The sequence below is a fragment of the Eublepharis macularius genome, chromosome 1 (genome assembly GCF_028583425.1).
Source record: "Eublepharis macularius isolate TG4126 chromosome 1, MPM_Emac_v1.0, whole genome shotgun sequence".
NCBI lineage: Eukaryota > Metazoa > Chordata > Lepidosauria > Squamata > Eublepharidae > Eublepharis > Eublepharis macularius.
The window spans coordinates 154,452,315-154,480,283 of NC_072790.1; the positions used below are offsets into that span (position 1 = coordinate 154,452,315).

At 42.6% G+C, this 27,969-nt stretch overlaps 1 protein-coding gene across 1 annotated transcript in view; it reads right to left on the bottom strand.

Moving 5' to 3' along the window:
* The window catches only part of RGS7 (regulator of G protein signaling 7), a 359,013-nt gene that overhangs the window by 60,408 nt on the left and 270,636 nt on the right, over positions 1-27,969 (bottom strand). The window contains exons 4-8 of the mRNA XM_054992858.1: positions 20,364-20,470; positions 14,947-14,998; positions 4,019-4,083; positions 2,514-2,590; positions 2,330-2,411 (exon numbers count right to left, since the gene is read on the bottom strand). Coding sequence (XP_054848833.1) covers positions 2,330-2,411; positions 2,514-2,590; positions 4,019-4,083; positions 14,947-14,998; positions 20,364-20,470 — 383 coding nt within the window. The remainder of the gene's footprint in view (positions 1-2,329; positions 2,412-2,513; positions 2,591-4,018; positions 4,084-14,946; positions 14,999-20,363; positions 20,471-27,969) is intronic.

The following is a 27,969-nucleotide window of genomic DNA, read 5'->3' on the forward strand; positions in this document are numbered from 1 at the left end:
CATTTCAGAAGATCTCTTCTCTCCACAGTCAGGGACAGAGAGTGGTGCTTGGGGAGTGGATGTTGCCACGTCACCCTTTGGTGTGTGGCATTCCCCAAGGGGTGATACTCTCACCAATGCTATTTAACATCTACATGAGCCCCTTTGCCCAGCTGGTGTGGAGTTTCAGGCTGGGTTGCCATCAGTAAACTGATGACACCCAGCTTTATTTGTTGATAGATGGCCAGGTGGTGTGGTCCAGTCACGTATCACACCTATTTCACGCTAGCTGCAGGGCTCATTTTGAGGAGGAATGCACAGGAATGCAGTTCCGGTAGTTCCCCATAAAGGTCACATGTCAGGTGGCCCTGGCCATTTCGGGCTCATTTCGGCCTGGATTGGGACTGAAATGGCCAGGATCGGGCCTCTGACGGGTGGTGACGGGATCACCTTTTCACTCAGCAGTGGCCCGATCCTGACCATTTTGGGCCCCTTTTCAGCCATTTCCAGCCCCTTTTTGCCATTTTGGGCCCAATTTTGGCTCTGAATGGCCAGGATTGGGTCCAAAACAACCAGGATAGGTGATGTCAGGGGGTGTGGCATATGCAAATCAGTTATGCTAATGAGTTGTGCTAATGAGTTCCTCCCGCTCTTTTTCTATGAAATGACCCCTGGCTAGCTGCATTGGCTCCCAGTGGAGTTCTGGGTCAGGTTCAAGGTTCTAGTTTTAACTTTCAAAGCCCTTAGCGGACAGGGACCGACATTCTTGTGGGACCACCTCTTGCCCTATATTCCCTGGAGGCTGATTTGACAGACAGACAAACAACTACTGGTGATCCCTGGCCCCAAGGAGGTTTGTCTTGTCTCAACCAGGGCCAGGGCACCTACTTGGTGGAACTCTCTGTCTGTGGAGGCCCAGTCTCAACAAGAGCTGCTATTGTTTCACCAGGCCTGTAAAATGGAAATGTTTTTTCAGGCTTATGGGGGTTGAGGAGGATGAGCCATCCAACCAGCCCCTCCCAGTGGGGCTGGGGTATGTGCCAATTCTATACTGGCTGAGTTTTAACTACCCTTCCATGTGGGCCCGAGGTGCTATGTAAGGTGCAAAATGAGCTGCCTTGCTTATGTTTAAAAGCTGTATTTTACGGTCGCTACCAATGTTTTAAATTGTTTTAAAATTTCTGATGTAAATCCGCTCTGAGCCTGCTCACGGGGAGAGCGGACTATAAATTAAATAAATAAATAATAAATAAGAGGGAGTTCCACTAAACTATACTGGATAATAGCCGTTGATGGAACTATCATGCTTTTACTTAATTCCCTTTTAAAGCCACCTAAACTAGTGGCCATTGACACTAAATGACATAAATGAATTATACATCTCTTCATATTATTTTCTCTACACAATATTTTTTTAAAAATTTAAAACCTTGATTTCAATCACTATTATTGAAACTAATTGGCAGTAGCTTTAAGACAGAAAAAATGGTACTGATTGAAATCAAAGTAATCTAGCTTCTAAAAAACTAATGCCATTGCCTCTCTTTTAAAGCAAAACTAATACTGAAAGTGAGACTAAAAACTGAAACTAACGAGACTAAAAATTGGTAGATTCTATCTTGGCTGCTTGATACATTGCTTTGGATGCTAAGTTGTTCATAAGCAGAAGGCAGTTCAACAAGCAGAAGAGAGGGTGGTTACCTCCTGCTGCAGTGTGCCATACTGCTCCCTGGGGCGGGAGTGGGTGGGTTCAGTGGACTTCTGAAGGAGCATGGGGGCAAAGTACACTTCTGCACTGGGAGGCTGGAAATCAGCCTTCTATGCAAGCAAAAAGCTTAGGTTTGATACAAGCTGTTATGAATTTTGCTGACCTTATTAGCAAATATATCAAGGGAGTTGTTTCATTGTGATTGTATCTCAATAGCAATAACCACATTTTCCACTCTGTAAGATATTCAGGTAACATTGGCCGTTTCCACACGTCTTACCTTCTGCCAGAACATCGCGGGAGACAGCATCTTCTCGAGTGAAATCGCGCCAGGAATACGCTGTCATCCGGGATCTTTGCATGAAATCGCGTCTTCCTGGCACGATATCGCGTGAGAAGACGCTGTCTTCCGCGATGTTCCTGCAGAAGGTTAGACGTGTGGAAACGGCCATTGTGTTTACTCATAATAGCAAGTACTTGGGGACAGCTCAGACAGTTCAAGTGATACAGAAGTGTGAACTAGTTCTGTTTAGTCGGTAAAAAAGGGATATTTCTCCAAATTCCAGACATATGATAAGTCATCATCTTGTATGAGATAATTTTTGGAGTTATATGTTTACAAATGCAAATGAATATACTTACCACTGGCCGGTGTACATCCCAAAATGCTCTCTCTTGGCTATCAAGGATTTTCCTCTCTATCTTGTCCCTTTTCTTGTCCACTCTGTCGATGAGGAGGTAGATATGCAACATAAAAAATGTCAGTGGAAATGCCTCTTATGATGGTAGCTGACAAATCCAGCAACAAAATGTCAGTAGGACTCACTTGGCTTGTGCTTCTGCTTGCATAAAAATAAACTCCCATTTCCGTGCAAATGCTCGCTGTAACCTGGCCAAGCTCTCCTGAAAACACACCACACATTAGCAAGTTTCTAGGGTAGTATTTTGCAAACTTTTTACAGGCTTCTCGGAATCAATTGTCCCCCAGACTGGCTACAGCCTGATATTGTGGCCGATCCATGTGAGATGCTCCCAGTAGTATATTCCATGAAAGCTGTTGGATGAATGTGGGCATGTGATTATTTTAAAATAGCATTTTAAATTATGACAATGGAAATATCTCTGGGAGTCTGAAACATTCTAAAAAATATATTGACCTGAAATCATTTAATTTTCTACAGATACTCGTCAGAGTCTCCCACTGATTTTATAAGATTCATATTAATGGAATATGATGAGGTGCTAAGAACAATTTGACACAAAAATCTCCCAAACTCAAGATCTGTGTGTCCTCATTTCTCTCACCATTCTGACAGCTTGCGCTCACAAGTCACAAGTCAATCCTACATGTAAAAATGTAACATAAATAAGTGTTGAATACAGATTTACTTCCAAGAAAAGACTCAGGCAGATTTGCTACATAGCTGTGCCTTCTTCAGATGTAAACTGTATCTAAATAAACCTTTCCTATATCACATTTTTAAATCCAGGCATGACTTGTGTAGAAATCCATATAGTTAACAACACAATGCAGAAGTCATCTTTGAAAAGCAACTGCAGCTGCAGTAGGGCTTTTACATTTTCACTGGTGAAAATGAAAGCCGAACTTGGACTTTATATTTTTGCTATTATATGGGGGCTAGCTGAAACAAATCGGGCCTTGAAATCGTCTCTAGCCTGAGGTGTAATTAGCCTTTCAGCAGAATATTAAAAAAGGTGTAATCTAATATGAACATCTGTAGACTAGTATAAAAAATATGCAGGTACTATTAATAAGGACACTTCAAATTATCAGTTTTTCAAATAATGTTTCTTAACAGAGGAGAGCCACATTGTTTATTATTAGAAGGGAGGTACAAATAGTTTTTCTGACACAAGTTGGCACTAAGCTGATGTGTATTTTAGTTTTCCAGTCCAGATACCTGTGCTGAAAAAAGCAATCACAATGCACTTTAAACAAGATAATCTTTGAGGTGACCCTAATTTGTCCTGTGTTGCAGTTTTTTTTGTTCAGGTTCAACAAAGGCCAACCAGGGTATTTACCAGATGTCTAAAACAGAAGACTAGCTTATTATTGAACTTGCAGTCTCACTACTGTAACTTAGTAGAAGCTTGACTAAAAGGATCTCTGTTTTCAACATGGTTCCCTCCTTCTCAGTTCAGGACTATGCACTTTCTTTTTAATGTGTGGATTTGAAAACCTTAAGACTTACATTATCTGGGAGATGGATTTTTTTTTAAAATGCTGTTTTCTTGTTCCCTGCACACTATTGTGTTGCAGAGTCTCATTTATTTGACATCTCAGTTCCAGGAAAGGCCCCAGGTACTTACTGCTTCATAGTCTGCTAGCTCAAGCCGTGCTTTGTTTTGCATTGTTCGCTTGCAGAGGTAAACCGCTGGAACACAAAAAATAATCAATCATTTCTTGCTATCTCAGACACTATCTAAAACCCCAGACATCAAGATCTAATGGCTTAATAATGCCTTCCATTAAACTAGAGGTCCCTGACCACTGTGTCTCCATCCTGTATGTCAATTTCAAAGGCTATGTTTCACAAACAGGGTTATTTTTCACTGAGATGGCGTGGCTGTCAACTGCAATATGTCAGTAATTCTCAGGAGGCTCTTATGTACATCTGGTGTTATTTATGTAGGATTAATTTCTTTTATTCCCTTTGTTTTAGCATTTGAATTGAAAGAAAACATACTGTTCCCAGATATGGATTATGACTTGGAGCTACATGCTAGATTATCAGTAGTTTGGGAAGCCAAGTTTGATTAAGTAGGAAACGCTAACATTTTGTTCCTTTTAGCTCCTTTGATTATAAATATAAAATGGGATTTAAATGCATTCAGAAATAATGAATGCTAAGTAAATCTACAAGAGTAAGGATCACACATACTTGCAGGTGTAAGACCTTCAGCCTATGTTCCTTCAGAGTATAAAGACTAATGGGCTCCGCTAGAGAGGCAAGTCCATCTGTACCACAGTTGCTTATTTGGAATATAGGAAGTGTTTTAGGACGGTAGAGTTTAAATGCCAATGAGATTGACTTCCAAGAAAGGCTCCAACACTTGTGTGAGTCTAAGACTTCAAGTAAATCATGCACAAAGCTAATTCTGAGCTCTTTCATAGCATATTTCCTCTACAGAGCTCTAAGTAAAGAGATGAATAACTTTTCCATTTACAGATAATGAAACAAAGGAGCAGAAGTTATTTTCAGTTCGAAGAGAATGGTTGGTACATCACTAAGGGCCTTTCCCAAATTGTTTTAAAACTCAATGCAAACCCAAACATCTTTTCCTGTCTGTAGCGCATAGGTGAAAGGGAACCAACAGACAACTTGTTATCTCTCTTTCCATAGGCTGATTCACTTTTTATGTAGTAAATGTGCCAGCCATATGTACAACAGTGTTTGCAGTATGAAACACCATGAGAAGAGAAAAGAAGAGAAACACCTTCTGATACCTGAGTACACATTCTGTGGATCCATAACTGGCCTGTGACCTCCTTCCATAGATTCACCTTGTGTTTATCATTGCTTTATAATTCCCTTACAGTCTTTAGGACCATAAAATCAAGGTATGCATGTGTACAAAAAGCTGCATTTGTTCCTCAGGATCTAGACTATTCAAAACCTGACTTGTCTGTACTAACCCGATTATATCTTTTCCCAAAGTAGGAGCAGAAGATGCGCCTCAGAGGAGTCAAAAGGAATATGCTTCACAAAATGATATGAAAATACTCAGTACTGCCAGGAAGCCTAACCTTGGGGGTGGGGCCAGAATCTTCACCCCCTATCTAGTCAGTTTGAATCTCAAAATGAAATTGAAACTTGATCTTAGGGAAATTTTCTTGCAAATTTTTAGCAACAGCCCATCTTATCTTCCTTATTCTTGTTGTATTTAATGAAAACACATTTTTTAAAAATTGGAAGAGAAGGGAGAAAAAATAAGTGAATAATGTACAATTTCTGATAACCTCTAACAAGTCATTTAGGTCCAACTAAAGCAAAGAGCATTAGTGCTTGTGGAAAATGGCTAAGTGTAAAATTACTTTAAAATCAGAGCTGAATGTTTATTCCGTTATACAAACAGTTTTAGAAAAGCCTGCTGAGATGCTCTATTGTGTCTGAAATAAACACTAATTACACAGCTTTTCTCTTTTTACTAAGCGGGAAAATGTACCTTTCATTAATCACAGTACAGCTTCCCTGAGGTGTTTTCAGATGACAAGATTTTTATTTATACATAATGCTAATTATACATTCTTTCTCCCTCCCTCCCTCCCACCCTGTCTGTCTGTCTGTCTGTTGAATAAATTAGCTAGTGAGAGAGAAAAAGAGTCAGTGCTAATATGCTCAATCAATAAACTTTCTTCAGAAGGTATAGCTTTGCTGAAGAAGCTTTGCCCATCTTTCAATTTTAACTAGAGTCTCAGCTTCCACTGCTGTCGCTGCTGAGAGAACTTCAGCCTACCAGTTCTTTTCCTTTAAAGTGCATCTCCCATCTATGCTGCTGCTGCTCCTTCTTTATGAGGGTTTCCAGTTTAGCTGATGCTGCCTACCTGCCTGCCCTTGTCATCTTAAAAGAGCTTCTGGGCCATTTTTGCTTTTGCTCTTTTGAGGGGGAGGGGATGTAGCAGGACTGGAATAAGGGGTAAGGGGGAGGCAAAAGCCTTCTCAACTTCGATTTTTCCCATCAAAAGCAGTATGCCAGCACTACCAGCACGGATACATTGTTGTTCTGGACTCATATTTTAATTTTAAAAGGTTTGGATCCAAAGGCCATTTTCTATTAGTGGAAGGAGAGGCAATTGTTTTGCAATTTCCCCTTCTTCTTGCAGACTCCAACTTTGCCTCTCAACTGTTCCCAAAGGTCTTACATCCCTCCAGGAGCAGCATTTCAGGAAGCTTAATCAGCTGCAGAAGGTCGGAAAAGTCAGTTCCACTGGCAGAAGTGCCTTGCACACACATTTCCCCATTGACTCTGCATTCCTGATAGAGTTTCTCATACTGATTTCTGGGCGCCCCTGGTGGGGGTCTGAAATGGTACCCCAGGATGGCCGCAAGTTCATTGCAAGGACAAAAGGCAAGCCCTTCTTGTGCTAGCTGGCAAACTGGAAAACAGAGCCCTCTCAGCTTTCATTAATAGGTAAGGGACTCTTTGCCTAGGGGAAAGAAGACAGACTCAGTAGAATCAATCATCTATTTTCCAGACCAACTCACAGCACTAGCCAGAAAATGCATTGATTAGTCACTGTGAACTAACAGCACAGACCTAGGAAGTCTAACGGGTTGAGTACAAGCTCCATCTGCACATTGCTGGATATTATGTTATCATTGTGCAATGACAATTATTAGTAAATAGACTGACTAGTCCACACAAAAAATCCAGTCATGATTTATTGCTACAGTACAACCATCTTGCAATATCCAGTGATGTGTGGATGCAGCCACCATCCTGGTGCAGTCATCAGAGTTATTTCTTGCATCCTATTGAATGGGTTTTCACTCTATTTTCCAATGCAAATCATTTCAGCATGCCAAGAGTCAGACAACTCTATGTCCTTAGACAATAATATCCAATGACAGTATCCAATGAATACCACAACTAGAGATGGGCACGATCCGCATTACGATCGAAAAAAACCCACGATAATGGCAATTGTGCGATAGTGACCAAGCGGATCGTGATCATCCACGGCCGATGATCCAGCGATCAGGAGAGGCCTGGATCATTGTGTTTGGGCTCGGATCGGGGATCCAGACACTCAGGCGCCAGCAATCTATTCCCCTGGCAACGAAGCCAGGGGAAAGCCTGAGCTCTGCTTGCCCTCCTTCTGTCGCCCTGGAAACCCGAATGGAAGCCCAGCTTTCCTTGATCAGCAGGGCTTCCTTCCAACCACGGAGCAGCAAAACAGTCACAAGTTGGGAGAAGACACCCAGGGGAGGGAGGGGGAAGGGGGAGTTCTGTAGCCATGGGCACTCCAATCTCATCCCTGCAAACCCTGATAGGCAGCTCTGACGGCCAAACACAGACCTCCTGTGTTGCTGAATGGGACCTGAGGGGAGGCGGCTCGTCGCTGCCAGGCCCGGCGGCTGCCGCCACCTTCCCACATAGCTGGGAATAGCAGCGCGTCCTGCTTTGGCCTCCATGATCCACAATCCATGGATCGGGAATGGGAGATGCTCGGTGTGGATCGTTTATTTGGGATCGTCACCGGCGCCGATCCACAATCAGCTGGATCGTTAATTTTTTTGCGATTGTGCCCATCTCTAACCACAACCTCAGATTTTGTATCACTCTTGTCTAATTCTATCAGCAGCTCTGAAATTGTATTTAAACACTTTATTTAAATTTGCTTTTAAAGTGTAACAGATATGGGATGAGAGCTTGGGGATCTTTAAAAAATATAAATCAAAATGGGGGTCCTTGAGTTGCCAGAGTTTGAGAACTGTTTGTGCTAAGAAACAATTTTAAGAAAAACAAGGCAGAACTGGCAAATGCAATTCCAATTTGATTTTATTGTGCTTTGAAACTATAGAAACTTTCAATTCTCTGTGACTTCACCAGTTCCAGAAGGAAGGTGTTTGCACATAAACGTATTGTCAGCTAGATAACGAGGGGAAGTGGGGATTATTATTTTTTTTAAGATTCTGGCTTGCTCTGAAAAAGAAGGAATTAAATAACAACTACTACTACTACTACAACATTTGATTTATATACTGCCCTTCAGGACAACTTAATAACCACTCAGAGCAGTTTACCAAGTATAGTAGTATTATTAGTCAACCATGTGTATTTCATAGAATCCATATTCTCTAGAAGAATTCAACTGAAAAGATGAAATTGCTAAAATTATATTTGCTTAGTTTGTACTCCGCCTTGTTTTCCAATAGGGACCCGGAGCAGCTTACATCATTCTCCTCTCCTGCATTTACTCCTTACAACAACCCTGTCAGGGAGTCTTAGCTGAGAGTGTGTGACTGGTCCAAGGTAACCCAGCAAGCTTCCAGGGCAGAGCAGGGATTAGAACCTGGTCCTAGTCCAACACTCTACCCACAGCACACTGCTAAGGCCAAATGACATACTGCTAAGGCCAATAGTTGGGGTCCATAAACTCTGATTTATTAAGTTAACGAATAGGATAACGGTAATGAAACAGATTTGGGATGGAAGGAGAAATGCTCAAGAAAATTTTGTTAAGATTTGGCAGCTGTGTATCAAATACTGGAACTCAATTAAGCCAGAAGACAGTTGCTAAAGAGGAAATTTTGAAGTGTATAATACTGAGCGTGCCATTGATGATGTCATTTTGATAAATGTAAAACTATAGGGTCTTGCTTGTCTATGATATTGTGGGTCAGTTTATGTTTGTTTGGTATTGTGACTTTACTTGGCTTTTATTCTGCTGGTTTGTGGATTAATTCTATGTTGCAAAACTGTAAAAGTATATGATCAAATAAAATAATTATTTAAAAAGTGACAGTCTTTCTGGCTGCATTTTCTTTTCTTTCCAATTAATGCACACAGGTGCTCTCTTTTGACACAGCTCTTATCTGCTGGCTGTTTTTCAAAGTTAAAACATCACCTGGCACTTAAACAGAATCTGTCTCTTTTGTCTTCATGGAAACAGAACCCACTTGAGCAGTTTGAATCAGACTTTGAACACAAGGAACAGAAGCAGAACTCTTTTTTCCTGTCTTAAATCACAACAAACTAGATGACCTTTTAATTTTGAAAATCAGTTGAAAGAGAAAGAATGCAAATACAAATGCTGTCACTATGATGATGATATTTTATTTTCCCACCTGTAGAATCATAACACATGGTGAAAAGATGAGCAAACTGCCCAACCCCCAATATAATGTGGGGCAGGTTATACATTCCTGATCAAACAGAGTGAAAAATGATAAAAGATATAACTTCATGCACACTATGCAGGGATGGGGGGTGGGTGCATCATTGGTCAATAAGCTTATTATCCCAGGAATGTACTTTGAAAATCTGTGGTTCTGCTCCCATATCTGCATAAACAGGTTGCCTTAGAGTGTCCCTACACAAGACATCTGACACGTGAAGAAAATGTATCAAGATACAAAGTTAGCCAGGAAGGGTAGTTTAAAAAAACAGATTCAGCAACAGAGCACAAGCTTTGCTATACACTGGAGCTGTGTGAAGGGGATGTGAAATGCCAGAAGGGAAACTTTAGCCCATTATAACCTCTCCAGGTCCAAGCCTGGCTCTGGAAGGCAGCTCCAGCCCGTTTCCATTCCTCACTGCCCTCTGATTGCGATCCCGCACAGTGTTAGACTGGAGAAGTGAAATTGACAGAGCCTTTGGGGAGGTGAAGATGAAATTAACAAACTCTCTGAGGAGTGATCTCCAAGGCTCTGTCTTTTTAAACTACACTTCCTGGCTAACAGTGCATCTCCCTACACTTGTCAAACATGCACCAAGACGTCTTGTGTAGAAAGACTCTTAGCTGAGCAACATCTATTGTCCACCTTAATATGGACAAAGAGGATCTTTTGGTCCACGTACGTTCTTCATGTACTGCAAGCTCTTTTGTCAGGATGCACACTGTCTATTGCATTTTGATCCAACCTTTGCTTCAAGGACTCAGGGAAGTGTACATGATCTTTCTTTTCTCTGCTTATTTCACAACAGCCCTGTGAGATAGGTTAGACTAACAGAGAATGATTGGTTCAAGATCACTCAATACATTTCATGGCAAAGTAGCGATTTGAATCATTGGCTGCAAGTAGAGTACCGAATCAGGTTCAAGGTTTTGGTGTTATCCTACAAAGCCCTATGCTGACTGGGACCGACGTATCTGAGGGACCATCTCTCACCATATGTGCCCCGGAGGACTCTCCGCTCTGGTGGAAAACATCTTTTAAGTGTCCCTGGCCCTAGGGAGGCCCGCCTGGTGTTGACCAGGGCCAGGGCCTTTTCGGTCCTGGCCCCGGCCTGGTGGAATGCTCTGTCTTGCGAGTCAAGGGCCCGGCAAGATTTGCTTGCATTTCGCCGGGCCTGTCAGACAGAGTTATTCCTCCAGGCATATGGCTGTCGCTGGGTGCCCCCCCCCCCGTGGAGGGGGGGGTTAAACCATCGCCCCTATGCGAACACAGATGCATGTATGAACCACTGTGTAGTATGAACTGGAACATTTAATGCTTTTAAATGTTTTTAAATGTATTATTTAATGCTTTTAAATGTTTTAATGGTGGGTGATGTTTGTATTTTGTTATCCGCCCTGAGCCTGCGAAAGCGGGGAGGGCAGAATATAAATATAATAAATTAAATTAAATTAATCTCCCTGGTTTTAGTTCACTCTAATCAGTGTGCTACACTGGCTCTCTTTTTTTGTGTGAATTTTTTAAAATATTTCCAAAATAAAGAGGGTATAGAAAGAAGAGGGGGAGTTACAGGGTCAAAGGAGGGGTAAGATTTTGCACTACAAGACACTGGCTCTCTTTATGTACACCTAAGTCTCCAGATGAATGGCTGAAACTCAATCTAGACTGGGGCAACTGTTACTGTAAGAAAACAAGCTTCCATGGTACTTGGTGATGCATTGCGCTGTTGCTTAGAATTCCTATCAAGAAACTTACATAAGAAGCACTCCTGGTTTTTCTTTCCTAGCAACAGATTATAAATATATGCTAACATAGCCATCCCCTTTCAGGTTTCTACTTGGACATATTTGGAGGAGGGGGTATTTTTCAATGCCAGCAGCTTAATTGTACCTTCAAACTGACTGAAAGCCCATATATTTGTTTTTATTTTCACTTTTATTTTTGGTCAAGAAAGACCAGATAATTATGAGGTTCCATACTATGAAGAAATAAGTGGACTAATTACATCTCACATAGGTTGACTTAGTAGGAAACCCACAGATTTATATATATATAAGAGCTGAGAAGCTGAGTCAGTTGTTGAAATAAGAGCTAGACTATACTTAAAGAGAAAGGAAAGGAAGACAACTAATTTTATGTCCGTATCACTAGGCTTTTAAAAATGCACACAGTATGACAAGAACACATCTCCTCTAGAAGGTCTAGCTACAGGTACCAGCAACCAAGAATGTCCAGGAAAACCTCTAATCTTCACACGTGCATGCACATCACTTAGCAAGGGCAACCTTTAATGATGCCACCTTACATATGGAAATAGCTGCCTCCAATCGAATACTGCAAGCAGAACTTTCAAGGCAACAGACTGTACCTCACATATTTTATTTTTCAGTAAAGTCAATTCAGTCATTCAGCAGCACATTGAGTGATAAGTCACTAAGTGATGATGAATCAGTGAATGGAAAAAGTGGGCTCTAAGATTATGTGAGAAAGGGGGAAGAACGCTGTGCTGCTGTTTGGTCTTTCCTGACCAAATATCATTTGAATGGATTGTTTCCAGATAACCCCATTTTCAGGCTACCGCTATACTTGACTTGACTTGAAAAGATCTATCCACCACCCTATATATATCTATAGATATGGATATATGGGCCATGTCTGAAATGAAGTAACTCTTCTGTAAACGGTCGGCCCAGCCTCCGCCATTTTTAATAGCAGCTTCATATTTATGGCTGCTGGTAATATTAACACTGTTCAGGCCTCTGAAGTAAAATGGCTGCGGTTTGGCCAACAGAGGACCTCTAGCACTTGCTGAATCCCGCCCGGGAGACATGACATGAATGGAATGCCACAAAGGAATGTGGGGTGATTAAGCGGCGATTGGACTTGATATCTTCCTGGCCTCGCCCGTGACCAGCGCAATAAAGGACTCGCAGCGTCAACCTCACTTAGCACATTCCTCTCCCTCCTCCCATGATGAGATCTCCTATCCGTGATTGAGGAACTGATCAAATGACATTCATAAGCACGTATAGTCATTCCTGGCACAATGTATCCCCTCCCTAAAAATACTTAACCTAGCTCCGGTGTACTTCATCAGGAAAACCGTCCTTTTGTGCAGCACGAGAACTAGTTTTACATTTATATTCATACACCCTGGCAGCTATCAATCAAACTACTCAAGCCTTTTGTCCAGCCCAGGAGCTAACCATTAGAGTCTTTGCCCTAACTGCTAGGAGGACTCTCCTCCACCTCAGGGCACATTTTTCCTATAAAAGTAGGCTCTGGCCCCATTCAAATCATGCAAGCCTTCTGGCTTCTCCCTTAGGGTCACTTCCCTAAGCCTCTTGCTCTCTTGGCCGAGGATGCGGGGGTTCGAAGCTACTCTTTTCCTCCATAGACTGGATCCCTTCTCCAGGATAGGTAGGTATACTTACTCCCTCTATCTCTATTCCCAATTCTGACTACATTTCCTAGGACTCTGTGTGTGTGTGTGTGTGTGTGTGTGTGTGTAATTATTTTCCCCCAAGTAACTTTGTGTGTATGTGCATGAAGCCCTGTTCTTAATAAAAGTTATTGTTTGATATTAAGCACCAGACTCGCTTGTTCTATTGGGGAGGGGACTCGGTTAAAGCAGGTGATACAATCCACGTGGTTACTGCCTCTCATATAGCTGTCTTTCTTGCTTGCTAATTCCCCCCACAAATCATACTTATTGCAAGGAGACTACTTCAGGTAACACTTCCATCGCCATCTGAGGAGAAGTTTTTATTGTATGTAGTGTTTTAAATTTTATTGTAATGTTTTATCTGCTTTTATGTGTTTGATGTAAATTAAAATGTTGTGCTCCGCCCTGAGCCCGCTCAGCAGGGAGGGCAGACTAAAAATCTAATATAGTAAATGAATAAATAAATCCTACAGAAATGCACATAGAAATGCAGCACCAATATAAATGGACGGTTGAAAGTTCTAAAATGGCTATTGCCTTAATTCCCTGTAATTTTATTCTTGGCTACTGAGAATGCACATCTCTGGAATGAATTCTAGAGCTGAAATACAATTAAAACATGCACAAACTAACAGCAACAGTAGACAGTCCCCAGTTTCCTTGTTCTAGGTTTCCAATGCCCTCCTCAGCTACATTCAAAGGCACAGAGTAATCTGCTTAATGACCTACAAGCACAACTTTAAGTCTTTCCGCCAGCATTATCATGCCCTTCCTAAGCTTTTTTATGCCAGAGTCTTATTTAAAGATCAAGTTCTCTTCTACCTTTCATAATTTCCAGTCCTTCAGTGTATAGATGCCCTGACCTGGATAGCTAGATCTTGTCAGATCTCAGAAGGTAAGCAGGGCGGGCCTTAGTTAGTAATTGGATGGAAGACCTCCAATGAAGACCAGGGTTACAGAGGCAGGCAATGGCAAACCACTTCTGTTAGTCGCTCACCATGAAAACCTTATCAGGGGTCGCCATAAGTCAGTTATGACTTGAGGGCACTCTCCACCACCAATGTGCAGATACCTCATCAATTGCTTTTACCTGCCTGAAGACCAGAAAAGTGAAGAAGAATATCCAACATAATAGACAGGCAGGGCACCATACAGTACAGAGTATAGTTCCACAAGGAGTCTCTAAAAATGATGCCTGAATTCACATTTAGCTGAATCAGTCAACTGCCAGCTTTTGAAATATGCTGAAAATGTTTCATGTTTAATTATCAATTTAATTCCTTTAAAGCCCTGGATGCAAAATATAGGGTAGAAATGTAAAAAAGAAATTAACTTCCTGAATTAAGTTTGAAAAATCTGATTTCTAGGAGGAAACTAATTGACCACTTATAGCATTGGAGTCTTGTTATCATTGGTCAGAAAGCTACAAGAGGTCACTTGATTTACCTTTATGGTTTTTTGTGTGCCAGTTTGAAGTAAAGGTATATCTACATATGTTAATAAGATAATAGTATATGTGGCCATTTAAAGTCATGATGACTGAAAAGGTACACAGAATTCACTGACACACGTCTATTTTATCGGCTCAGAAGAATTTCTCAGCTTTAAGCAGTCTTTAGCCAGCTGCTTGCTGTTGTTCCAACCTAACAAAAATGGCAGAACCACTACCTTCAGTTTCTCTTCTGAGTCACTGCGTTAATAAAGCGTTTGGTAAAAAGAATGCTATTTTTGTATTCCCAGTTCATGAGCAGATTTGACCTCTGCCTTAGTAAACTTTGTAAACCAAAGCCAATCTTGAGCTCAGCATTAGCAGTTCTTGTCCTGGGTTTGACAAGTAAGGCCAAGAAGAGTTTAGTGGTGCCAGGTTTAAATGAAAAAAGACAGTTATGAGATTGTCATCCACAGAATGCAAGACTCCGGAGTGAAAGAGGAGAGAGATCCACACTGACCATAATCTGTGTTTTCCGGTTCCCAACAATTGGACGGCCAAAAATAAGGTGTCTGTAAAACAAGCAAAACAGAACAAAACCTTTACAACTGGAATTTATCTTAGGAAGGAATACACATTGCAATACCAGGGCCATTTCCACACAGCTTACCGCTGCTCGTAACAACCCAGAAGATCGCGCAAAAAATGCGGAAGATTGCGTTTTCTCAAACAAGATTTACACGATGTCACGTGACTTCACGCAGATCTTGCGCAAGAAAACGCGATCTTCCGCGTTTTTTGTGCAATCTTCCGGGTTGTTACGAGTAGGGGTGCGCAATTCGGTATTCTGATTAGGTTAAAAATACCAAATCAGGGCCATTTCAGTTTTTTTTCAGTATTACCGAAACTTTTTCTGGATACTGAAAAATTTCAGTAATACTGAAACAGAGATTGCCGAAATGATTCGGCCATTGTTTTCAATGAGAAAACCTTCTCCTGGCTTTCCAGGAGTCTGGGGGGGGGGCACTTTCTGTCCAAATCACACCAAACTCGGTGGAGACCTTCTACTAGCTCTCCTCTAACGATCCCCAAAGTTTCAGAAAGATTGGACTTTGGGGAGCCATGTTACGCCCCCCCCCAAACAAGGTGCCCCCATCCTCCTACACTCTCCATCCTCTCTACACTCTCCAAGTCATCTTTCTAGGTGGCTAAGGGTGGTATTTTGCAAGCAAAATGCAACTAACTTTCAGGGAACCTGCTCCCACCTGTCCTCCCACCCTCCCCCAAGTTTCAGGCAGATTCCACTTTGGGGGGCCATTTTATGGCCTCCCAAAGAAGGTGCCCCTATCCACCTCCACTATTCCCTATGGGGGAAATAAAAGAGGCTTGTCTGGCTAGGGGTGGCATTTTGCATGCAAAATGCCCCCAACCTTCAGGGGCCCATTCTCCCACCTGTCCTCCCACCCTCCACCAAGGCCCAAGCTGATCCCACTTTGGGGGGACATTTTATGGCCTCCCAAAGATGCTGCTCTCAGCCCCCCCTTTCTCCATTATTTCCTATGGTGGGAAATAAGACAGGCTTGTCAGGCTAGGGGTGGCATTTTGCATGCAAAATGCCCCCAAACTTCAGGAGCCCATCTCCCACCTGTCCTCCCTACCAAGGCCCAAGCTGATCCCACTTTGGGGGGGGGCATTTTATGGCCTCCCAAAGATGCTGCTCTTAGCCCCCCCCCTTTCTCCATTATTTCCTATGGGGGAAATAAGAGAGGCTTGTCTGGCTAGGGGTGGCATTTTGCATGCAAAATGCCCCCAACCTTCAGGAGCCCATCTCCTACCTGTCCTCCCACCCTCCACCAAAGCCCAAGCTGATCCCACTTTGGGGGGCCATTTTATGCCCCCCCCCCCAAGATGGTTCTCCTGCCCCACCACAGGCAGGCCTTGCACACCCCTAGTTACGAGCAGCGGTAAGCCGTGTGGAAACGGCCCTGGACTGCTTTGTTGTATACAATTAACTGTTCTGGGAAGTTGCTAACTATGTCAACTGGATGCATTTAAATACTATTCTGCATATCAAAATAAATACTCAGAAAACCTTTGGTAGGTTAATTTACTCATGTATACCTAAATGTTTGCAGAGCTGGGCGTTAGATGCAGAATAGGCAGGAAAGAGTTACTTATTTTTTTCCAAGCAATATTCACCACTTTTAAATTGCAGAAGAAAACCAATGCATGCCTGGAACTAGCTTTCAGCCTAGGAAAAGTATTCCCCATCAGCAATCATCATCAACTGTATATAGTGTACAAGGGGCACAGGTAAGTTTGCCATGAGTGTCCACACCTGTTTGCTATAGGTAGGGTTGGTAGGCAGAGCCTGGCAAACAGCAGGAGTGTTGAGGGGGCAGGAATGTGCGGGTTATCATTGAGGGAAGGACATTCTACATGCGGTGCTAGCAAGGGTTGTCAGCAACATTGCTGACATCACTACATCATTTGTGGGTTCAACCTTGAAGTGACAATGAATAGTTCTAGGAAGCACCACAACCCTATGGTAAAACTAACTGGTTTTATCATAGAGTTTTTGGTGACTCCTATAGCTACCTATTGTAACTTCTGGGTTGTACCTGGAAGTGAGTTACAGATGTATAAGCTAGAGCTTTTTTTCTTAATTTTTCTCACACTGCTACTCAGAGCAGCGGCAGGCAATGGAGCAAATCACCAGGAGATTGCCTGCCATAAGAGGGCATGATAAGCCAAGTTTAGAGGGTAGCCTGGGCCTGACAGAAGCTTGCACAAAACAATGAGCAAAACAAGAAAAAGATTACCCAGGGTCATCATTCTAGAATGCAAGAATAAGACTGTCATTAAAGTGCCCACCAGCTAATATCAAAGGCTCTGCTATATCTCCAGTTTTTCTTAGAGGTGAAGCAAGTTGTTTTGAAAGGTATGGCTTTCTTGGTGGTGGCACTAGGATCACCAGCTCCAGGTTGGGATATTCCTGGGTATTTCTTACCCCTGCATGGAGATTTGCAACCCTTGCTAGCACCCCATGTAGAATGTCCTTCCCTCAATGACTAACCTAGCATAAAACCCATTAAATCTTCAGTGTCAAGGAAGAATACCAGTTTAACAGGGCTTTGTTTGCAATTTGATGTGTTTTAATTCATTTTCCCTTCACAATGCTAGAGGGGTTTGTGTATGAGTGTGTCTGTATACACATGTATGTTTTCCTGTTTTGGTTAATTATTGTTGTTCCTTGTTCTTTTGACTGCTTTTTATTGATTTGTTTCTTTTTAATTTTATATCATACTAGCTTGATACCCATGTTTCACTATGGTATTTAACTACTTTAAATCTAGTTATAACACTTATGGGTATGTAACAGTTTTTGGTTTGTGTGGGGTTTTTTTTAAGTTGGTTTTGTAGTATAGTATCATAGTACCCGAGCTTCACAAAGGTGTTGGAATAGAGTGAAGCATGTTATCCCTATTCAGAAGCCTTGTACCATCTTTCTTCAACTATCTACAGTCTCCATGACCTAATATTTACCACAGAACACAGAGTTCCACAGCTGACCAATCGGGGGGGGGGTGTTCAAGCAGGCAGGAGCCTGCCAGCCACACAGGAAAGCCAGACCCCACAGGGAGATTGGCAATCCTAGTGAACTTTAAAGGGAAGACTGGGAGGTGCATTTTACCTCAGGACACATTCAGTGACTCCCAATAGCAACTGCATGCTGTTTAGAATGTGGGGGGTGAGGACCAATCAGGCCACATACGCAAATGACCTCTGTGTTCCAACTGTCTCTGAGTGGATGAGGTGTGGAATGTTGTGGGCTCCAGTCAGCCTGCATATGCAAATGACCTTAAAAGGGTGGCCCAATCAGGGAAGAGTGGCCAAGCTGGCAATGGGCAGGGGAGCAAACAGGCAGCAGCCTACCAGCCAAACAGCTGTATCCCTTTGGAAAAACACATTTTACCCTCTTTTTTATTTATTTATTTGATTTATACCCCGCCATCCCCACGAATGGGCTCAGGGTGGCTCACAACATCCATAAAATACAATAAATTAATCAGAAAACTATAAAATCAGTAACAATCTTAAGACAGTCATTAAAATAGTCCAGGCACCTTATCCGTAGGCTGCTTAAACAAACAGTCAGGAGTTCGCATATGGGCCATACATGTGAGCATAACACATGGCTGAGGGTAGTCTCAGAAAAAGTGGTGGTCTTAGGTGGAAGAGGGGATGACACTCGCTGGTCCTCAGCCAAAGGCCCGGCGGAACATCTCTACTTTACAGGCCCTGCGGAACTGTGACAGTTCCTGCAGGGCCCAGATCTTCAGCAGGAGAGCTTTCCACCAGGCCCAGGCCAGGGCAGAGGAAGCCCTGGCCCTGTTCAAGGCCAGATGGATGGCCTTCAGGCTGGGGACCACCAGGAGATGTTTGTCTGCAGAGTGCAACACCCTGTAGGGACATAATGGGAGAGGCAGTCCCACAGGTATGCAGGTCCCAGTCCATGAAGGGCTTTAAACACCAAATTTAACACCCTGAACTGGATCTGGAACTCCACTGGGAGCCAAAGCAGCTGGCACAGCACAGGATGAATGTGCGCTCAAACTGGCCAGTTCTTCTGCATTCTGGACCAGCTGTAACTTCTGGGTCAGGCCCAAGGGCAGTCCAGCATGGAGTGAGTTGCGGTAGTCTGGCTTGGAGATGACCAGGGCATGGATTACTGTAGCCAGGTCCTGGGGTGAAAGATAGGGTGCCAGTTGCCTGGTCTGTCAAAGATTAAAAAATGCAGACTTGGCAATGGTCATGACCTGGGCCACCATTGAAAGTGTGGCATTCAAGGTCACACCAGGCTCCTCACCATCAACAAAGGTTTCAGTTGTGCCCTGTCGAAGGCTGGGAGCTGGGTCCCTAGCTCCATTGCCCCACGACCCAGACACAGAACCTCTGTCTTCAGGGGATTCAATTTCAGGCAACTCTGACATAACCATGCCGTCACGGCCTCAAGACTCTGGGCCAAGGAATCTGGAGCAAGATTAGACTGGCTGTCCATCAACAGATAGAGCTGGGTGTCATCCACATACTGGTGACAACCCAGCCCAAAACTGTGAACTATGTGGGCGAGGGGGCACATATAGATATTAAATAGCATTGGGGAAAGAATCGCCCCCTGAGGGACACTGCCTACCAAAGATTGGTGAGCGGACATCTGTTCCCTGATGTTCCTGCCACCCTCTGTCCCCGATCATGAAGGAAGGAGTTCAGCCATTGTACCCCTTAGAGGGCGAATTTCTTAAAATCCCTTCTTAGTGGGTGTTTACGTCATGAAAGGAATGTTCTCCCCAAATTTCATGTTTCTAGGTCCAGGGGTTTGGGCTGGGCATTGATGAGTCAATCAGGACACTTGTCTTTTTATATATATATTTCCATCATATTTATATATGACACACATATATATATATACAAGGTTCCATCGTATTTTTTATATTATATATATATATATATATATATATATATATAATCTAACCAACTGCATCATATATATATATATATATATGATGCAGTTGGTTACATTTTACTTGATTGTATAACTTTTAAAATGTTCTCTATTTTATATATTTAGTCTGCTGTTGCGGCTGGTGAAGTGTAGTATCTGCATTTATAATTTAGAGAATTATGTATTTATATATTATATTTTATTAATACATTTTTATTCGTAAACTTCTATAGGAATCTTTTGATGGATGGGCAAGAAAAAAATTCCCACCAAAAGTAAAATAAATTGAAGAGAATTAATAGTAAAGCCAATATTACGTAATACTAATCTGCTCCAGAATGTTGCTTTTTTAATTCAAATATTGCAAGAAGATTTGAAGAAAATATTTGCTAAGTAGTGTAAAGTCAATAAAATAATGCAATAGTACTTACTTGGAAACGGTAAAAGGTTCCATCATCCTTCAGTGTTAGAACATGGTCTGAGATAGGAAAGAAATACCCATGGGCAGCCATTAACGTTCCCAGATGAAGAGCTTCCACTGTACCAGAGAAAGACAAAAGTTATGAAACATATTTTGCTTTTATTACAAGATAAAATTATTACAACATTTCTTTTGCTAAGAAGATCTCGGTAAGATTCTCTAAACCGGTTCAGCAAGATTAGAGAATCCTGGATTTATTTGACCATTATCTATCCAGAAGCTAGCAACGGAGGGGAGCACTTTTTTTCATTTTTCAAGAAAATGTCACCAAATTTTCAAGGAACCTGACTATCCTCTAAAGACCCAACAAGTTTTGGGAATACTGGACCCTGGCATCCAATTTTATTGGCCCCTGAACAAGGTTCCCCCAGCCACTCTCCATTGTTTTCTATGGGAAAAAGTCAACGCTGACTACCACTGCAGAAACACTGGGGCAAGGCTGCCATGGCCAAGACATACTTCCAAATGCAACACATAGCCTCCCCCTATTACCCAAGTGTCCCCCGAGCAATCTGCCTGCAGTCACTCTCCATCGTTTCCTATCACGAGAAAGTTTCCAAACTGGCTCCCAGGTAGAAAGACATAGGGACAAGGCTGCCATGGCCAAGGCACACTCCCAAATGCAAGCAAGGAAATGGAATCCCCACAGAACCAAAATGAAGTAAGACCAACATCAAATCAGAGAATCATGTCAAAGTAGAGAATTCCAGGCAAACCATGCTGAAGCAAGAGATACTGTTGCAACTTAGCCCAACTGAACCAGTGTCACTAACAGAAGCCAAGCAGACAAGGAGAGCTCCCGCACAAATTGGCCACTCACTCTCCCCTTCCTGCCTCACTCCCCCTCCTCTGGCCTCACCTCACTACCCCCTTCCTCATCCCCCTCCCTTCTTGGGAAAAATGCAAGAGAAGCCCAAGAAGGAGCCAGTCTGAGGCTGAAGCAACGTTCCCTGTATAAACTCGGATTAACTTGGATATATCTGGGTCTCCGGATCCAGGTTCCCAGATTGGATCCTGGATTCTCTGATTTGATTGAGGAAGGCTGGATTTAGCTGGAGTAGCAAAAATCTGGCTTTTCCCTGAATACCATGTCCTTCAAACATCACATCAGGATGTGTATCTGCAGGGCAGTATTACATATAACCTACACCAGGGGCCTTTAGAAGAATTGCATAGATGCCATTCACTGGCTGTGCCCCAGCTCTAAACCTCTGCACATTCTGCAAATACTATTTAAAAAGTGAAAATGTGAATGTAAAAATGCAAATGACAGGAAGGAAAAGGTTCAGCAGGAGCCTTGCACTGCCACTATCCCAATATATGCAACAGTCTCTTCCATCACGTGTCTTTAACCATTTGTCACAACTGGGATAGATGGCAAGAAAACAATGGCCAACAGAAATGAAATGGCAAGAAAACATCTGTCACAACTGGGATAGACTACTGGATCACAAATGTTCATACTTGGGTATTACCCAGGATGTGATGGAGATAATGAGCAGTCAAGAATTGACCCAGCTCATCAGAAAACGTCTGAGAGACTTCGATTATGAGCCCAGAGTGTGCTCATCCATCTCAGTTGGCATACTCCCTCCAACAAAAATGCCAAATTATCCATCTGAGTTAATTTATTCCAAAGTATAGAAGGGCTTTTATGCTAGTGTGCCTGAATGCCCTACCTTCGGCGGTGATGCTAGGAAGATTAAGTGGAATTACATATTCGGATAGATTCTGTAACTGTGGCAGCAACAAAATTGACTCTGTAGATCATATCTTCTTTAATTGTGCCAAATTTTCAGAATTAAGAGCTGAATTGATCACCCCACTATTTAATCAGAACTCTCTCCAGAAGCAAAATCATCATGGCTACTCAGAGACAGTAACAAACAAACTACTCTGTGTACAGCAAAATTTTTGGCAGTTGTTGTTAAGTTACATAATAACTAACATTTTGCTTCTCCTTCTGTGGAATAAGGATTGCTGTTTAAGACTCAAGTTGTAAACAGAGTATCAAGTACATTTCATAAACAACATCATAGGGTAAACAGATACAAGTTTAAAAGACGTAGCATTAGCAAGGATCCAAGACAGAGGAGAAAAATACTGGAGCAAAACATAATCAATTCTAGGACTAACATTAGACAACATGGAGTGCTGGTTGTACATAGGAGTACATATTTAAAGCAGCAGATAATATATAAGGCAAAAATAGTGATGAAGTCTATGATCCCCAACTCGTTAGTGAAGCATCTGAGACCCCCTCCCTACAATACAGCCCTCCCATTTGAGTAAAAAGCCTTTTTGAATAGTTTGGTTTTGCATCGTTTACGGAAAGCCAGGAGAGTGGGGGCTCTTCTGACTTCCTCAGGCAGGTCATTCCACAGGATAGGGGCCACCTCAGAGAAAGCCCTTGTATGGGCTGCTGCTGATTTCAGGTGTTGTTTCTCCTTGCTTTGGTTCTGATGGGAGTCTCTGGTATGACATTGGTTCTGGTGGGATTCTTCCATATGGTTTGGTTCCTTTGGTTCTAGTGGGATTCCCTTGCTTCATTTTGATTCTGTTGGACTTTGTTGGTTCAGCTTGCATTAGGAAGTGGTTTTTGACCTGGGGTTGCCTTGGAAGTTTTCGAAATGTTTTCCATGCTGGAAACAATGGAAAGTGGCTGGGGCAACTTCAAGGCTCCGTGGAACTGGACCCATGAGCTCAGTCTTCCTGAAACTTGGGGGATCTTTAGTGGATGGGCATGGCTAGGATCCTTGCAAGTTTGGTGAAGTTTTCTTGTAAAATGCTCCCTCACCAGCCCCCTGGATAGTTTTCCCCATAGGGAATAATAGACATATTCAGTGTTTCCAGTTAAAACTGAACCCAAATTGGGAATCTGACTTGGATTTCAAGAATACCAAATATTTATGGTATTTCTGAATACAAGAGCTGAATTCAGCCAATTTTATTTATTTATTGCTGTGCACCCCTACGAAGTATATGACTCCAAAAAGAGACATTTGTAAATATCTTAGTGCACCTTTACATCTTGAGTAACTGTGGGAAACTTCAGTCAAGCATGGGATTTCTATTAGTCTGAGAGATTCAGAAGTGGAAATAAGGAACTGAAAATGGACAATGCAGCTAGTATAGGAGGGTCTCTTCACAAATTTTGGAATGGGGAGACAACTTTCTCCCCCCACCCCCAACTCCAACAGGCCCCTCCTCCTTATTTTCCCAAAATGCTGGTGAGAAATTATAGGACAGATCCAGAGAGATTATGTAGGGAAAACCTACTTGCAATGTGCAAATAACCTTCAGCATTCAGCATAGTCCTGAAATAGAGCAAGTTTCTAGTGATGACGGGTAAGTGAAAAAATACATCATGGGTCTAAAAATAAAAACTTGTAAGTAAGGAAATTAAGCCAGTGTTTGCTGTATGCCACACTTAGAAGCAGAAATCTGGAGAGTTAGACTTCCTCATACTACTTTTGATTGCAAAAATGGCAGATGGGGATTAGGAAAACAGCGTCCTGTTGTGAAATACATAGGAAAAATTCAGCAAAAGAGCATTTCCTGAAAAGAAACCTTGAAAACTATTTTTAAACAAACTATCCTGGAAATGACTCTGATAGTAAAGGGAGATAGTAATAGCCTTCTAAGGGTGTTTTTTTGCACATGACGCAACAGCACTTCAACCTTTCCCACATTCTGTAATGCAAATGAACCACTTATTGGAACTAGAAAGTACAATCCATTTTAAAATGGCTTTCTTCTCCATAAGAATAGCAGCAGCAGAGTCTATAATATTCGCTGGGCACGGGAAACCAGACTCTAAACCTTGTTACAGTATTCCTGTGAGACTAACATTCTGATTTACAGTCTTTAAGGAAAAGGTGGAGTAAAAATAAACTACTTGTGTAGATGCTTTCAGCACATTGTGAAGGTACACAAGTCTTAACAAAATCATTCTGCAACAGAGATTTGCTTTTTAGTATATTTGCTTCATATCAAAAAACAAATCATGTGTATAGATGGATTTGGATTTCTCTCACACTCTTATTTTGTCTGACTAGTTGCATGATCTTATGCCAAACAAGGGGTAGTGGATTTCATGGCTGGTTTTAGGCCTACCTCCTACCCTCACTGAATGACAGGGGCGGGCTGAGCACCCTTAATGGGGTGGCACAGGGGCTTCTAGCACACCTTCATCGCAAGATATGACTGCTAAAAGGTTTGAAGTACCTGGCATGGATGCTGGTCTAACTAGTCAGCAACTGTCCACCAGTTGGTGCTATAATAAAAGCCCTAATAACCCTGCTGTGACTCTTTTTCAAGGAACCTTGACTGAGATGCTGAAACCACATGTGCAGATTTATTGATCATAAATAAGTACTGCTTTGATCCTTCATCTAAAACTGCAGCTGCCATGGGCTGAGGCATTTTTGTGGTTCCACTGTCTAGAATGGACAGAGGAGATCAGGGCAGACCCAAACACATTTATCCCCCTAGCATTAGCGTAAGACTCTGAAGATGCTCGAGTCAGTTCTAGATAATTAATGCATAGTTAGGCCCTTGCAGTATTAAAGTTTATGTTGTTGTCAAATAAAAGTGACCCATTAGTACCCAAATCTTGTGTCTGCCTCTTTATTCTGACAGAGGGTTGGGGGGGATGCAAGTACTCATCTCAGAGCTTGTTTAATTGTCCCTTGTGAACTCAGTTACAGCTGCCCTGCAACCACTGCCAGAGAACTGTATTTTTCTCTACAAATGTATAAACTACTCAATGGGAAAAGGGCATTGTTATCTTGCCGGAAGGTCATAGAAGGAGCACCTGGAACTAGAGATAGGACTGACTCCTTTCGTATCAAAATTTAAATAATAAATGCCTGTATATGGCATTCCAAACTACCATGAGAGAATGATATTCTTAGCATAATAGAACATGTTCCAAATAATGAGTTTCTAAACTATAAATATAGCTTCCACTTCCAAAATATAAAGATAGCTTTTGATTCATGGTTACTATGGTAGTTGAAAGCTAATATCAAAGAGATTCCTTTGATCTGCATTTTGTATATAGAAGCTTTCTATTTGCCAGGAACAACATGGAACAGATGCTTCATTAATGTGCACTCCCAACAACTGATAAGAATGAAAACCAGTGGCCTTGTATTGGCCCTTATTACCCAGTTAATAGCATGGAGAAGTAACAGGGTTTTTCATAGGAGTACCTGTGTTTGCTAGCTTTCCCCTTTTTCTTTTTCTGATTAAATTTGTTTGCTTGAAAATTAAGAAAAGATAGTGACTATTTGGGAAATCATTATACAGTTTAGAAAAAGTGCTTTTGAAATACGACAACTGATGATAGGAGAAGCATCATTTTCTTATTTCTTGAAAATGCCTTGCAATCTGTATTTGTTAAGGTAGCTGCAGTTCTAGACATATTCTCTGCTTAGCTTTGATTTGGTTTTTTTCCCCAAAGAAAAGGAAATCTCATACAACTTATGAAATGGGTTTCATCAGTTTTGCCCAAAACTGCACAGTGAGGGCCAAGCTACAAGTGACGAATGACACTTGAACGGCAAGTGTATTTCTCCCTGTTCACTTGCCCTCCACTCAATCCACTTGCCGTTCAAGTGTCATTCGTCACTTGTAGCTTGGCCCTCAGTAACAGCCAGAGGAATAAGTATAGAAACCAAGGATACACTACAAAGGCCTCTGTGCTGTCATGGAGGCTTCTGAGGGTAGTTTCTCTGTGCGTAGATGTTCAAGCAGATGCATATGAGTGACAAATGCCATACCCTGAATCCAGGGTTGGTTTCATCCAAATAAAACTACTGCAAGAAAGAATGCCATGGCTCCTCCAACATAGGTGACAAGCACTTCCCTATGAAAAGAACTATCACAGGATTGGCCACACTTTTTGTGCATTCTTCTTGCCTTCCAAAGTCTCATTTCTTCAGCAGACTCAACAATAATACTGTCTGTCTCCTACACTCTAGACAATTGATTAAGTTGCAAGTGGTGGAGGGACCCCATCCAGCCCTGTGGCCCACCTTCCCCCAACTTGGCCAGCCCTCTGCCTGGCCTCCCACCAGCAACATCCGGGGCTGCTCTGAAAGGTACCCCTAGCCCATGGGAGCCTCTTCAATCTTTCTTTCCCTCCACTGGGGAGGGTGGAGGCAGGCCTGGCCCTCTTCAACCCTGAAAATGTCCCTCTTCCTTAGCTTCATATCTTTCAGTAGTGCTGGGGAACATAAACAGGGCAGGTGGTAGTTTCACACTGTGTTGAGGGAGGGCACCGTCTTCCTGACTCCAGGGGAAGGGCTGTCTTCCTCCCACCACCTCCCACAGCACAGGTGGCGTAAGGAGTTGCCTTCCTGCCGCTACCCACCTCTCCACAGCAACGAGGGAAGAGAAGAGGGGGCATTGTCTCCCCATCTTTTCTCTCCTCTCCACAGCATGGGGAGAGCAAGGACAGCAGGTATCTTTGCACTTCCTCCTGCTTCCCAGATTGTAGGGGTTGAGGAGAGCAGGTTCCACTCTCTCAACTCAACTGCAGTGGTGGTTTTAGGTCAAGGCACCCTAGCCTAGGATATTCCAAATGCTGGTGCTTTGGTCACCTGTCCTTACAAGAAGTCACCACAATGGACAGATAGTAAAGCACTACAGCTTCCTCAACACTTAACTAAACTGCACAATTGGGATTCCCAAGCCATAAATGTGGTCCTTTAAAATCCATGGGGGCAACCCATATTGCCCCCATGGATTTTAAAGGACCAATTTATGATGCTGGGAAACAGATGAATATAACTCTTTTCTCCTAATTATTGCAATTTCCCAGATTAAAAATGCTCCTTTTCTGGGAGGATGATGCTTTGAATTACTAATAGAAAATAGTGGCACATTATGAGTATCGATTGGACCATCCCTACCAGGGCTTAAAACGGTTCAAAAAAGGGTTTTTTTCCTGAGAAAATGAGGAAGAACCTAACTTCCACAGTACTATTGTCCAGTTACACAAGCTCTAACCATGTATATGCAGTGAAACAAATGGTCTTGTCAGTCACAAAGCTTATTGAATAGCCATGGGCCAGTTCTTTTCTTTCAGCCTACTGTATCCCACAGAGTGGTTGTGGAGTAAAAGAGGTGGGGCCATGTTGTTTGGGGGCAGGAAACAGCCTCCCTGGGCCTCTGCCACCAAGCAACTTCCCTGGGCCCCTACTACTGCTAGAGTTGCCAGGTCATCCACGGCCCAAACTGGGAGATGAGGCGGTTGTGGGGAGGCACTGAGGGGAACTTATTGTGCCCATGCACAAAGTCTGCATGTGCTCCAGAGCCTTCGTTGTTGCCCCAAGAACAGGCATGCGCTCTGGAGCTCCCATTCTCTGCACCTTTCTCTCCCGCCAGCCAAGTAAGAGGTGGCAGGGGGTGGAGGCTGGGAGCAGGGGATCTTCTGCCCTGACTGGGAGGAACTGAGAACCCTAGCTGCTGCTAAGAAGCCTCCATGGTCCTCCACCACTGCCAGGCAGTCTCCTACAATTGCTGCCCTTCGGTGGCCTTGTGTGGCC